At 44.5% G+C, this 12,264-nt stretch overlaps 1 protein-coding gene across 2 annotated transcripts; it reads right to left on the reverse strand.

The window, feature by feature from the left end:
• Window positions 1-309: 309 nt before the first annotated feature.
• LOC129821924 (uncharacterized) lies at window positions 310-7,263 on the reverse strand. 2 transcript variants are annotated; one of them, XM_055879673.1, is made up of 6 exons: window positions 7,050-7,263; window positions 3,596-6,001; window positions 2,552-2,751; window positions 2,298-2,422; window positions 1,712-1,826; window positions 310-1,399 (listed from the first exon to the last, which is right to left on the reverse strand). In XM_055879673.1, the coding sequence occupies exons 2-6, from the start codon at window positions 5,937-5,939 to the stop codon at window positions 1,271-1,273; spliced, it is 2,913 nt and encodes a 970-aa protein (XP_055735648.1). In that variant the 5' UTR covers window positions 5,940-6,001; window positions 7,050-7,263; the 3' UTR covers window positions 310-1,270. The 2 variants fall into 2 exon arrangements, with proteins under 2 accessions (XP_055735648.1, XP_055735647.1); XM_055879672.1 differs by lacking the exon at window positions 7,050-7,263 and adding an exon at window positions 6,688-7,043.
• Between the last annotated feature and the right edge of the window lie 5,001 nt (window positions 7,264-12,264).

Genomic DNA, 12,264 nt, shown 5'->3' on the forward strand with positions numbered 1-12,264 from the left:
CTGTTAGTTTTCCTCATTAGCAGTCTCAGGGTAATGACTTGAAGGCTTACTTTGCAGTCTTGCCAGTGGTAATGGAGTGCTAATTCAAAGTATGTCACTTGTAAGTGTTGATTTGCCAGTGTGGTTTCCCTTTGACCCGTGATACTTTATTCTAGCGCCGGTACACCATTCTAATTGACTGACACATGTAGCCTGTAGAGTACTATTTTGTTGCCGTTTTTGGTTTATAGTGAGTATTGTGTCAGACACCCAAATAAGATGACCGTTTAAGTAATTCTAGAAATGATACAGTAATAACATTAGCAAAGCTTTGAGGATGGAAAACAGCAATCACCGTGTCATTTTATTACATCAATTAACAAGTTGACAATCTATTTTTTTTATCAGTTTGAACAACTCAGAAAATCTCTCTTTTTCCTTGGAATTATGTACAAATGACAAACATCAAATACATTTTCGGTAGGCCTACTGAGTTGCCCAGGGTTGGCCCCCCCCCCCCCAAAAAATAGAATCTTAATATGACATGATTGCGTGTGTGATCTAAAACAAACTTGTACTGGTAAAATAACACTTTCTCTTTGCCAGCACAAACGTAATTCTGACAGCCAGAAACATCCCAATTTAAAAAGGTAATCATTTCAGTAAAAATCATTTCAGTAAACTTGGTCATTATTTACTGAGATAATAAGAAAAGGAGCTGTGATCCATGTGAGCTCCAATGTTAGCTAAAACAACAGTATATATTCTGCTCCAGAGTTGTCTCTGGCACGGTTGAGCCAGACCACATGATGGGAGAGGATAGTGTGTGTTTGTGTCCAAGTCAGTGTGTGTGTGGGAAAGAGGGTGGGAGTGAACGAAGGGGGGTAGGGGTATAGACATCCACTTCTCCTGACAAACATAAATTACTTTAACATTTCAGAGTCCCTAAGAATTAGACGAATAAGAATGTAAACATTTGCATGTATTTTAGGAATATCTGTGAGACAAAAATAATAACTTGTGCTTCATTTTGTCCAATTTGTCACAGGTATGCATCTATTGATCCAATTCCAGGGAATGTAAAGCAAAACAGGGCATTATTAAGGGTCACCATATAGTCAGCTGGTCCAGTCAGTCCAAGGAGAGATCATCCTCTGAGTTCTGAATCTTGTGAAATGTTTTGTTATTTCTCCCCATGGAGATGAAGACCGTGACCCATTAGTGGTTCAGGCATAGAAGGGCGTAGTAAAGACAATGTGTTGTTGACAGTCAGGGAACGTTGAAATCTTGGTTATTCCATTATGTTCTTGTTGACATCATAAGATAACCGTCCCTTCCCACAGGCCTGTGCATGCTGACTGGACGAGGGGAGGCCAAGAGAGGGACTGTAGTTGGCTGCTCGGTGCCCAGTCATATTTTCCTGCAGAGGTGAACAAATGGATGACTCTTCTAAAATTTACATGAACTGTAATCGTGATCTCATTTTCTTGTTATCCGAGCGCCAGTGCAGATAACAGTCAAATGACCATGTCATACTATGACGAATGACCCATTATACATTCAGTTTGATCGAACATGCTGTAGCATTTGTCATGGTGACAGTATAGCTTTTTAAAGTTGAGGCTGTAACATAAGATTAGGCTGGATCATTTCTGCCCCATAACAGGAAACAGAGTAGGCCTATTATCCCATTTAACCATGCATTACACCGACTACAGATGTAAATACGCACCGTGTTACACTGGCCCAAATGTAGCGACTGTAGAAGCCGTTCACGGGAAACAGCATTTGCCCTCTTATGTTTCAAGCCAAACATCTTGTTCAGGTCATGGAACCCATCGAGTAAGCTACAAGGACAAAACAAAGACATGCAAAGTAAATGAAGGGAAGAAGCGCACGCCACAGTTATGAATAACTCCACAGCCTATTAAATCAGGGTGAATCTATCATTCAACCAATACCGATTCAGTGCATGAAATATTGTCTGATATGCAGCTCATCTCTAGTTGTGGGTTCAAACAGCAGGGTGGTTGTTGGGTGGTGGTGACATTTCATGCTATCTCTGATGTTATCTTGAAGGTCATCATTTCTTCCACTAGATGGCAATATATATAACAGCCATCTCAGAATGCTCCTTATCATTCCGATTTCATGAATTGTAGAACTGTAAAGATTCCAGATTATGGTCCTAACGGACTTAACATCCGAGCTGAGGAGAAATATGAGTCGGAGTTTCTGCTAATACAGGATCAAACTTCCAAATCATTCCCTGAGCTGGATTTTAATAAAATATCATTGTGGTCTCTTGACCCACTTACCCATGATCCTCTGCAGAGCTTTCATGATCCAAGATGCCTCTGAGGAGCTGGCTGAGCATGGGAACAGCATCACGATCATACAGGGGAGTAGACAGTGACGGGAAGGACTCCACAAACACATTGTTCTGAAAGATGGAAATAATGAAAGATTATTTCAACCCCATGGACCATGTTCTCCTGGAGATATAGGAAAATACAAGAAGTTGACTCTTGGACTTTTGTAGTCACTTCTGAGGAAAGATTTAAAGGCCTACCACATTTTGCTTGGCAGAGAATCTGCCCCTTGTCTTCTCCACAGCATTTGTGGGCCACCACTGTCCTCTTGTGTCTTGCCCCTCTCCCTCTGAATCCTTTAGGAAGGCTGTCCAGGCATCCTCCGATTGTTGGAATGAGCTGTCTGTCCAACCTGAGGTCCAATGGGTAGACTCGTTGGTGATGGAATGGTTTTCAAGTGCTGCATGGGAACATTAAGAGGGCATCAGAAATGTATCGTTAGACACTAGCTAGTTTCTATTGATTCTATATGATCTGTATTCCATGCACTGAGTTGACCTTAAAGTGCAGGGACTTGGTGTATGCTCCAAATAGACAGCTAGTTCGCAAACCGTCCTCATTCAAATGACCTGAATGGGCAACAAATAAAGTACTTTGTTTTGGTAGCGGACCTGTTTTTCTTTTCTATAACCTGTTTTTGAAACTTTGTGGAGTGTCATTAATTAAACACCTGATTTATACACCTTGGTTAAAAGCCCATGCAAGTGCCACTGCTTTAACTGACATGACAACAACGATTATACTTTTTTTATTGCTATTAGACACTAATGATTAGGAGTTTTGTCTTTGAGGTTACATGGGGATGGAACGTTTGGATGGATGGGCTGTCACCCTGCGTGGTCCAAATCCCGGAGGAGCTGCCTGCCTGGGTCTCGGTCTCTTTAAACATGGAGCCCCATGTCCTGAGGCTAAGACGGCTTACATCTCAAAGCCGACAGCACTAGCACTACATTCCCGGCAGCGCTTTAAATAATTAATACCTTCACATGAGTTTGGGGAGAGGGCCCTCAAGAATCCAGGTCAGTCCTGACTAACTGATTAGTAACGGGATCAACGCGTCTACATGCCCGCGTCTACACAACAAAGAGAGTTACCACTACTGTTCACATAACTGCTGCCTCTGTTACATTTGCATAATCTAACTGGAGCATGTGATAGAAGTTTCTGTTGCGTGTGTGTTGTGTCTGGAGGTCTTTAACATGGCTCAAAGCACATTTCTGAGGTGCGGTAAGCTAGGGACTTACCAACACTCTCACTTTTCCCAGAAGGCACTAGGGGTGATGCAGTGAAGCAATCGTCCCAGGGCGGCTGCTCCTCTGCCTGCATGAAAAGCCCAAAGTCATCCTCCGCCTCCGGCCCCCCATCCAGGATTCCCCCGTCGGCGGCCACCTTGCTCTCGTCCCAGGCCCTCTTCCACTCCTGCTCCCCTGGGCTCCGTAGCAGAGGCACCAGAGCCCCACCTCCAGTGTCTGTCTGCCCCCCATTTGGAGCAGGGAGGCCTGTTGCCATGGCTCCTGAGGAGGCCGGATTAGGCGGCGAGTGTGTGACAGAGGTAGCAGGGCCAGCAGCAGCAGAGGCTCGTAAAAGGGAATTAAACTGCCCAGTCCCTGCCTCCCTCCACCCTTCTCCTCCTACGGCCTCAGTCAGGGTAGCTGGTAAATCTGAAAAACACCTCTCTTCCGTCCTACATGTCTCCTCGGACTCATGCTCCTCCGTTGCCCAGTGAGGCCCTCGCTCAGTTCTCTGGGATGTGATGTCTCCCCCTACCAGCCTGGCCTCATCGTCTGTGCTCCTGACCTCAGGCAGTATCTCTCCGTGCTCCCCACAGAGTTCCCTAATTTCTGATGCTGTTGACTGGATCCTCTCCTCTCCCTCACAGAGGCCATGCACAGATTTCTGTAATACTTCTTTATCCACTGCCACAGGATATTTTTCTTCTGGCAGACATTTCACACAAAGCTTATTGTATTGACTATATGATTTACTTTCCTGATTTATCTGACCATAGCCAGTCTCATCAGTAGCAGTTGAAATGCTGCCCCCTGCTGGGCTGGGTAGTTGAATGGAGCAGGCTTTGAGGCAGCCTCTCTCAGAGCAGCAGTGTCTCTCTGAGGTTTGAACATCGATCCACCTGTTGGGCAGCTCCCCCTCAGCTATCCCCCCGTTCCCCCCTAGACTCTCAGAATCACACTCTGCGGACTTGATATGATCCACAAACCCAATCACAGCACCCACCATGCCATCAAAGTCTTCCACATGTCTCATGATACCACTGGCCACATCCTTGCCTCCAGTATGGATGTCTGCATCGCATAGTTTGTCCTGGAAGTGCTCCTTGTTGAGGGAGGTTTCAGGGTGCAGCCCTTCCTGTGCGCGTGGGCTGTCTGGCTTTCCCCGGTCCCCGACGTCACTGCTACAGTTTTCTGGGTCAGCATTGTCTGGAGGCAGGGAGGAGTCACAGGGCTTTGACCGGGTGAGACCAGTCCCATCCTTCACTTTCTCCTTAATCCCCTCCACACCGCAACTCGACTGATCCTGCTCACATCCAGAAGCAGCTTCCCTCTGACCCTCGCTGCTCCCCTGTCCTCCTCTGCGCCCGTGACACTGGGTACAGGTCTTGGTCTGAGCGTGACTGCATTTGGGGCTTCTAGTACTCCCTCGGTCTTGTTTTCCACTCAGAGTGTCCTGACCAGTTGTGGGAAACTCCCCTTTGTCCCTGCTTTCCTGGCTCCCTTCCAGGGTGCGCTCGCCAGAATCCTCCGTGCTCTGGAGTATTCTCCCCTGGATGGGAACCACAGGCTTGCAGGATGTCCTCCACCTCCGGGCTGACCTCGATTTGACCTGGTACAACTCTGAGGCCCCTCCCATATCCCGCACCCCCATTTTCCCAACCGTGGAGGAGTCCCTGACCCCTCCCACTTTATCCCTCAGCCAGCTGCCCATCAGCGTGGAGGGGGACTGAGGGGCCGGACCTTGAGTGCAGGGCCTTGGGCTGCCCGTGGAGTAGAGGCACCTTCCACCCTCCGTCTTGAGGAACAGACAACGTGTCTGAGTCTGACCACCTCCCTCAGAGGCCTTCAATGTTGCCACAGTCACCAGTGCCCCCAGGCCTGTCTGTCTGGGGTTGGAGGCATAGTTGGAGTCCAGCGGTAGCCCCAGACCATAACCCAGCCTGCCCCACTGTCCCAATGGGTAGACATCTGCAGGCCTGGGGCACGTTCCTTGGGACCTGGGGGGAGGTGCTGCCCTCCTGCGGTTCTTGGAGCACGCAGCCCAGGCCCGAAGGCCCTTGACTAAGGGCATGTCCCCAAGCTCCACGCGTCCTGTGAAGGGAAGATAGCTTCTTTGGCACTTCTGCAGCACCTCCCTGGGGGAGCCAGACATCTCCAGGCATGGGTAGTTGTTGTTATTGTTCTGCTGGATCATTGTTGCAGCCTTCAGATGATTAAATATTAGCTCATGTGCAATCTTCAAACTTCTATGTACCAAGGAGGCTTCAACGACTGAAGAACGGACACTCAAAGCAATGACGCGCTGTGTATTTTGGGAGTAATATTCAGTGACAGTGCTGTCAACATTGTTCTCCATCCAGATACACAGCTTCAGAGTATTTCTGTCAAGGGTTGTCAGGCATGTGACACCAGTTCAGACTACATAAAACATAGGAGGAGAAACAAACATTTGATCAGAGATATATCATTGAAGACATTTATGCAATACTTCATTTCATGTTTTGGAAGGGACAGTAGTGTACAAAGACTCTCAAAGTCAAATGAAGCTACAAATCAATATCTGCAAGAGCCCACAAGAGAGATTGAATGGCTGGCACTGTGTGTGAACCATGTAGCGATCTACTACCTATTTTGATTGGTGTTTTGGGGCTCAATCAAATGTCGTATTTTATGTGCTCAAGTTAAAATATATATATTTTAGAGAGCCTCATTTTTAAACCACAAAGAGCTTACATTTGTTAACATAAACGGTATAGTTATAGTGGACATTATCATGATATATTATGAAGTAGAGATTCTTGACCAAACAAACAATGTTATTCGTATAGGCCGTGGTTGATAGGGCACAGTAGGCTATATAGGTGATGCATGTATGATTAGCCCAGAACCAGAGTTTTAATCGGCTGCGCTGCGCAAACAACCATTCAACATGTATCAATTGCTTTAAAGCCTACCAGTATGAATATGTAATAAGGACGGTGGCTATAGTCAATACAAATCATCAGGGTATCCAAAACAGTCGCAATGTTTTTTATTTTAAAAGGACGCTGTTAATATAGCCACCACAACTCAATATTATCATCATCCTTCCTTGCTTGTCTTACCTTATCATACTCAGGTTCTCAGAGCTAGAGGTTGCCAGACGTATAATTGCCGTTGAGTGTTGTTTGCTAAACCTTAACCTTCATTTGATCGGTCTTGTAGGATCATTTTATGCGTCTCCCACGAACACGACTCCCTGAACATCGGCCGACGAGGGTTTATATAATCTACTATAATTCATTTAGAGGTGGAAAAGGTTCACTCTGCCTGCATCGAAGTCAAAAGGCTGTTTTAAAAATGAAATCAACATTTCCTGTGAGTCTCTTTGATCAGCTTATTCAAGCCAGCCAGCAGCTGCGTCCTTACCGCAGTAGCCTACAGTACGTGCGTCCAGCAACCAGAATGTCGGCGGCAAGATACTTACATCCCACTCACACTCGTAGCCTAAGCATCATCGCTGTAGCCCACTCTTGAGGTGTGTTGCGTTCATGTGCTAGTCGGAACTAATGTAGTATCATGTATCCCTATAACCAGTTAGCAAACCGGAAACTCGGAAAAGTTCGACTATCGAACTGAAGGCAGTTATACACGTGCTGCGGTTCAACCAGTTAGGAGGTTGGAAATATCCGAGTTTCCTTGTACCGATTAGCACTTGAACGCGGCATACAATCGAGTAGACACAATAGCGACAGGTGACGATGGTTACAATTACACTTATTGGGTAGGCTAGACTAGAATATGATCGTACATAAGCACATGGTACTGCATTATGATGTATGCCTATGCACTAATGACTATTGTGCCATATGGGCTCCACAGTGGTGCAGTGGTCTAAGGCACTGCATCTCAGTGCAAGAGGTCCCTGGTTCCTACAGTCCCTGGTTCAAATCCAGGCTGAATCCCATCTGGCTGTGATTGGGAGTCACATAAGCCAGTGCAAAATTGGCCCAGTGCTGTCTGAGTTTGGCCAGGGTAAGCTCTACATAAGAATTTGTTCTTAACTGACTTGTGTAGTTAAATAAAAAATTGATTTCAAAATGATGTTTTGGGATAAGTAGGCCACTGAGTGTACAAAACATTATGAACACCAGCTCATTCCATGACATAGACAACCAGGTGAATCCAGGTCAAAGCTATGATCCCTTATTGTTGTCACTTGTTAAATCCACTTCAATCAGTGTAGCTGAAGGGGAGGAGACGGGTTAAAGAAGGATTTTCAAGCCTCGAGACAATTGAGACATGGATTGTGTATGTGTGCCATTCAGAGGGTGAATGGGCAAGACAAAATATTTAATTGCCTTTGAACCACCCAACCCCAGACGTAAGTGTTTCCATTAGTATGTCTATGGATGACAAGCCATTGTGGAATCCGACCACAAATCCAACCACAAACCCCAAACCCTCAATCACGAGGAAACTGCTAGCAGCAGCCCCACTAAGGCTACAGAGAATGATCCTTCAAGTACGACTTCACAATCATTCACAGTCCAGGCAAAGACATGCCTGTAGCATGCCTGTAGAAGTTTCTTACCTACAAGGACAGCAGCCTCAGTGAAGGCATGGACATGTAGATGCACGCTATGTACAGGAACTTACCTGTTAGTGACACAAAACTGAAGGAGATCCGAGCAGAAACAGAAAAGGACATACAACTCACAGCTGAGGAAAGTCATACAGGATGGATGGCCTGAGAGGAGAAAATTCCGTCAGAGCATCTTACAGTTCTGGAACCATTGTGATGAACTGTCACAGATCAATGGAATTGTTTTCAAGGGAGAGAAAATCCTAATTCCTGCCACTCTCAGAGAAGAGATGTTGGTGAAGATCCATGCTGGACACATGGGCATGGAAAAGTGCAAACAGAGACCACGGGATATTTTGTTTTGGCCTGGAATGTGCAAACAAATAGAGGACATTGTTGGAAAATGCCCAACCTGTCTTCAATGACGTCCCTCAAACACCAAAGAGCCCATGATACCTCACCGTATCCCAGACAGACCCTGGCAGGTCGTGGCAACTGTCCTGTTTACCTGGAACAATGAGGACTTTGAACTCAACAATCTTCACAGCACCACATCCACAGCTGTGATCCACAAGCTGAAAGCAACTTTTGCCAGCCATGGCATCGTAGAGACATTAATATTTGACAATGACCCCTGTTACAAATTCAAAGGAGTTTGAATCCTTCTCAAACGCATGGGAATTCATACACATCACCACAAGCCCACATTACCCTTTAAGCCTTGCTGAAAAATCTGAATAGATTGCTAAATCACTCATAGACAAAGCTAAAGCAGACAAGAGAGACCGCTACCTCAGTCTTCTTGAGTACCGCAACACTCCATTTGACAAATTCAAGTCACCAGCCCAGCGTTGATGAGCAGCAGACTTCGCTCAGCCTTCCCAACACCAACCAGCAGCTGCAGCCCGAGGTCGTCAGCACAGGAGGTTGGTGGCACCTTAATTGGGGAGGACGGGCTCGTGTTAATGGCTGTAGCAGAACGAGTGGAATGGTATCAAATAAATCAAACATATGGTTTCCATGTGTTTGATGCTGTTTCATTCGTTCAGTTCCAAACATTATTATGAGCCGTCCTCCCTTCAAGCAGCCTCCACTGGGTATCAGCTACAGTACAAGGAAGTGCATGCAAAATGTGCACAGAGACAGCAACAGAAAAGGGGTACTATGACAGGTCAGCAAGACCACTGCACGATGGAGAGTCAATCAGAATCCAGGAGCATGGCTATTGGAAACCAGCAGTCGTCATCCAGTCTGCTTCATCCAGTCTGCTGACACTGAACGGTCGGTCGTATCACGTCCGCGCCGCAGAAGGAGCTACGTTTTATAAAGATCCTGTCACCCTGCATTTAGTATTTTCATACAAAGTGTGCAAAACAAGACAGTTAGGGTTAGGTTTAGGGGAAGGGTTAACTAACATACTAAGTAGATGCAAAGTAGCTAAAAAAAGTGGTAAGTAGTTGCAAAGTTGCTCAAATCCAAAAGTTGTTTTTCGGTTGCTAGACGTTCATGTTATACGCCCTCCCTCCCTCATTTTTGAGTTAAGTAACCTTCTGTATTATTTAACCATACCAAATGTAACAGATCATATTAATTTAAGTGTCCCGTTTCTTTTCTTTCTATGTTACGTCTAGTCTATGAAACCAGGCTGGTGGAGAAGGACCTTCTCAATTCAAGCAAGCACATTTCTATCCATGTTAACTCTCCTCGCTGACTCTCCTCAATTAACTTTGACCTTTTTCAAAAGGAGGCAAGACAGGACTGAGGAGGTGAGCAAATCTAATTGATAAAAGGCCCGTGTGACTATTGTGTGACAAGGCGTTGAAGTACGTTCAAATTGTCTGCTGTATTTGACAGGAGAGGGCGCTGTTCGCCTAGAAAGACAATAAAATGGAAGACAATACAACTTTTTTCCCCCTTAGGAATATTAAGGTTTATTAATAATAAAATCTCTTAACAACATTATTTATAATGTCACTTGATAACACTTTGCTTTGAAAACTGCTTATCGTGAAGCCATATGCACTGAAAACATGCTAATCACAAAGGTATTTGTAAAAATCTCTCTATACAGATAAATACTGTGTTATCTGGTCATGAACATGTTCTCTCCTTGTCATGTACCATTCTATATGGTTATTTCTATGTGGTTATTTGCTCCAACAGGTGTTAAATCTGGTTAATGAAAACTTGTAAACTTGTTTGACAGATTGCTGAGACTCTTCCAATGCAGTTTAGCACACACATTGAATTTCTACTTTCTAACTCACCAAAAAAGAAAAGGAACAATAAACTGTCTCAATGGAGACTTTGAAACATTGTTTTGTCCGAGAGGTTTTGAAATATTTCAATTAAAGAGTGTTCTGTTTCTTTAAACCATTAACCTTCATATCAGATGATAGTTTCCTATTATTTTAGGTTTCGTCTACTTATCTTGATTCTCATAGAGAGTGTTGAAATGTATTGCACTGTAGAAGCCTTTAATCTTACATTTCAATGTATGGTATAATTGCAAAAATCTTAATATATCAGAAAGAAAAAACAAGCTTAAGAAAGTAAATAATTAAACCACAAATCTCACACCATCCTCAAGCCTCAGATACATTAACACAAATCACTAATGTCCTTGTTACTATTCCTATCATCGGTAATGTGAAAATAATGACATGTTTTTGTATTTACATACAAATTGCTTTTGATAAATTGGTTTGTGTTCTTTGTCAGTCTAATTCTACAATCATGCCCAAGTAAATGTCGGTAAATAAAATGGGAAGGCATTGAAAAAATACATTTCCTTTTGGATATTAAAATGTGTGGTATTTTTGCCCCCAAAAATATATGAACAACAATACATAATTAATTTATATTCAGATTTAAACCAAAACGATCAAATATGATAAAGACTAAAATAGAAAAAAATGCGGAGAAACAGTTACAAAAACAGTCGTCACAACAGGACAGAGGAAAAATATATTACTCTCACATCTCTTCGGACTTCAGTAATTACAATGGGATAGCGATGTGTGGGTTTGACCAGTTCTTGACTCTGTTACCGTATGTTTTGTTGTCTTTGTCACCACGGTTACTGTTCCCTTCTTTGTTGTGGTAACATTCTCCTCAGACACCTCCTGGGTGGAGAACCGCATGCTTGGCATCTGGAGCCGGAAGGTACCAGCAGTTTCATCTAAACCCTGGCACTGGAGCGAGGATCTGCTGCCCTGGGGAGAACCTTCTGGTGTAATGTGAAGGATTCCTGTTGAGTGGTGTTTCAGGTTGAATTTGGGGGCCTTGAACCAGGTCGACTGCTCTCCTTCTTCCATCTCCTTTTTGCTGCTCTCAGCCTCTGCCTGCCCCCTAGACTTCCCTGGTACAAAGCCAATGGAGACCATGGGCGTTTGTGATTCTGAACTATCTCGATCTAGCATTTCTGTCCTGGCCGATGAGGACACCGCATTGTCTTGAGTTTCCTCCTCTCCTTTTGCTGTCTTCTTCTTAAATCCCGGGAAGGAAATGTTGCCTGATTTCACTTTCGTCCCCTTGTTTTCTCCGTCTGTTCCTGAGGACTCATTGACAAGCTTAGCACTCATTTCAAGGGCCTCTTCTCCACTGCCTATTTTTGAATATGGTGAGGAGAACTCTATCTTTGGAAGCTTGAGCTTCCCTAATTTAGCTTTATCCTCCTTGGATCCATTCTGGAATGTTGGATCTTTCTCACCATTGAGGCTGGAACTAGACCCCTCACCTTTTAGGGTTACATCAAATGAACCTGTTTTGCCTGGAGAGAAGGTAACTTTGGGCATTTTTAGCTTTGCTCCCTTTGACTTGTCATCTCCACCCACATCTCCTTCAATGCTCAAAGCAGCACTGTTTTCCTTGGATCCTGACTTTCCAAACGATGGCTTCATTTTGATCTTTGGCATTTTGATGTTTGCCTCTCCAGACTCTACACTGGTGGACATAGTGGAGTGGTCTGTTTGGGGATTCACCAAAACAAATACAGCTTTTTTAACTTTGGGCATTTTAGGGCCTTCAACCTCTGGGTCCTTCAAATGTACTCTAGCTTCAGGTGAAGAAATAGCAGGTAAAGCCACCCCGAACTTGGGTATTTTGATTTTTTGTC

The sequence above is a fragment of the Salvelinus fontinalis genome, chromosome 24 (genome assembly GCF_029448725.1).
Source record: "Salvelinus fontinalis isolate EN_2023a chromosome 24, ASM2944872v1, whole genome shotgun sequence".
Lineage (NCBI taxonomy): Eukaryota > Metazoa > Chordata > Actinopteri > Salmoniformes > Salmonidae > Salvelinus > Salvelinus fontinalis.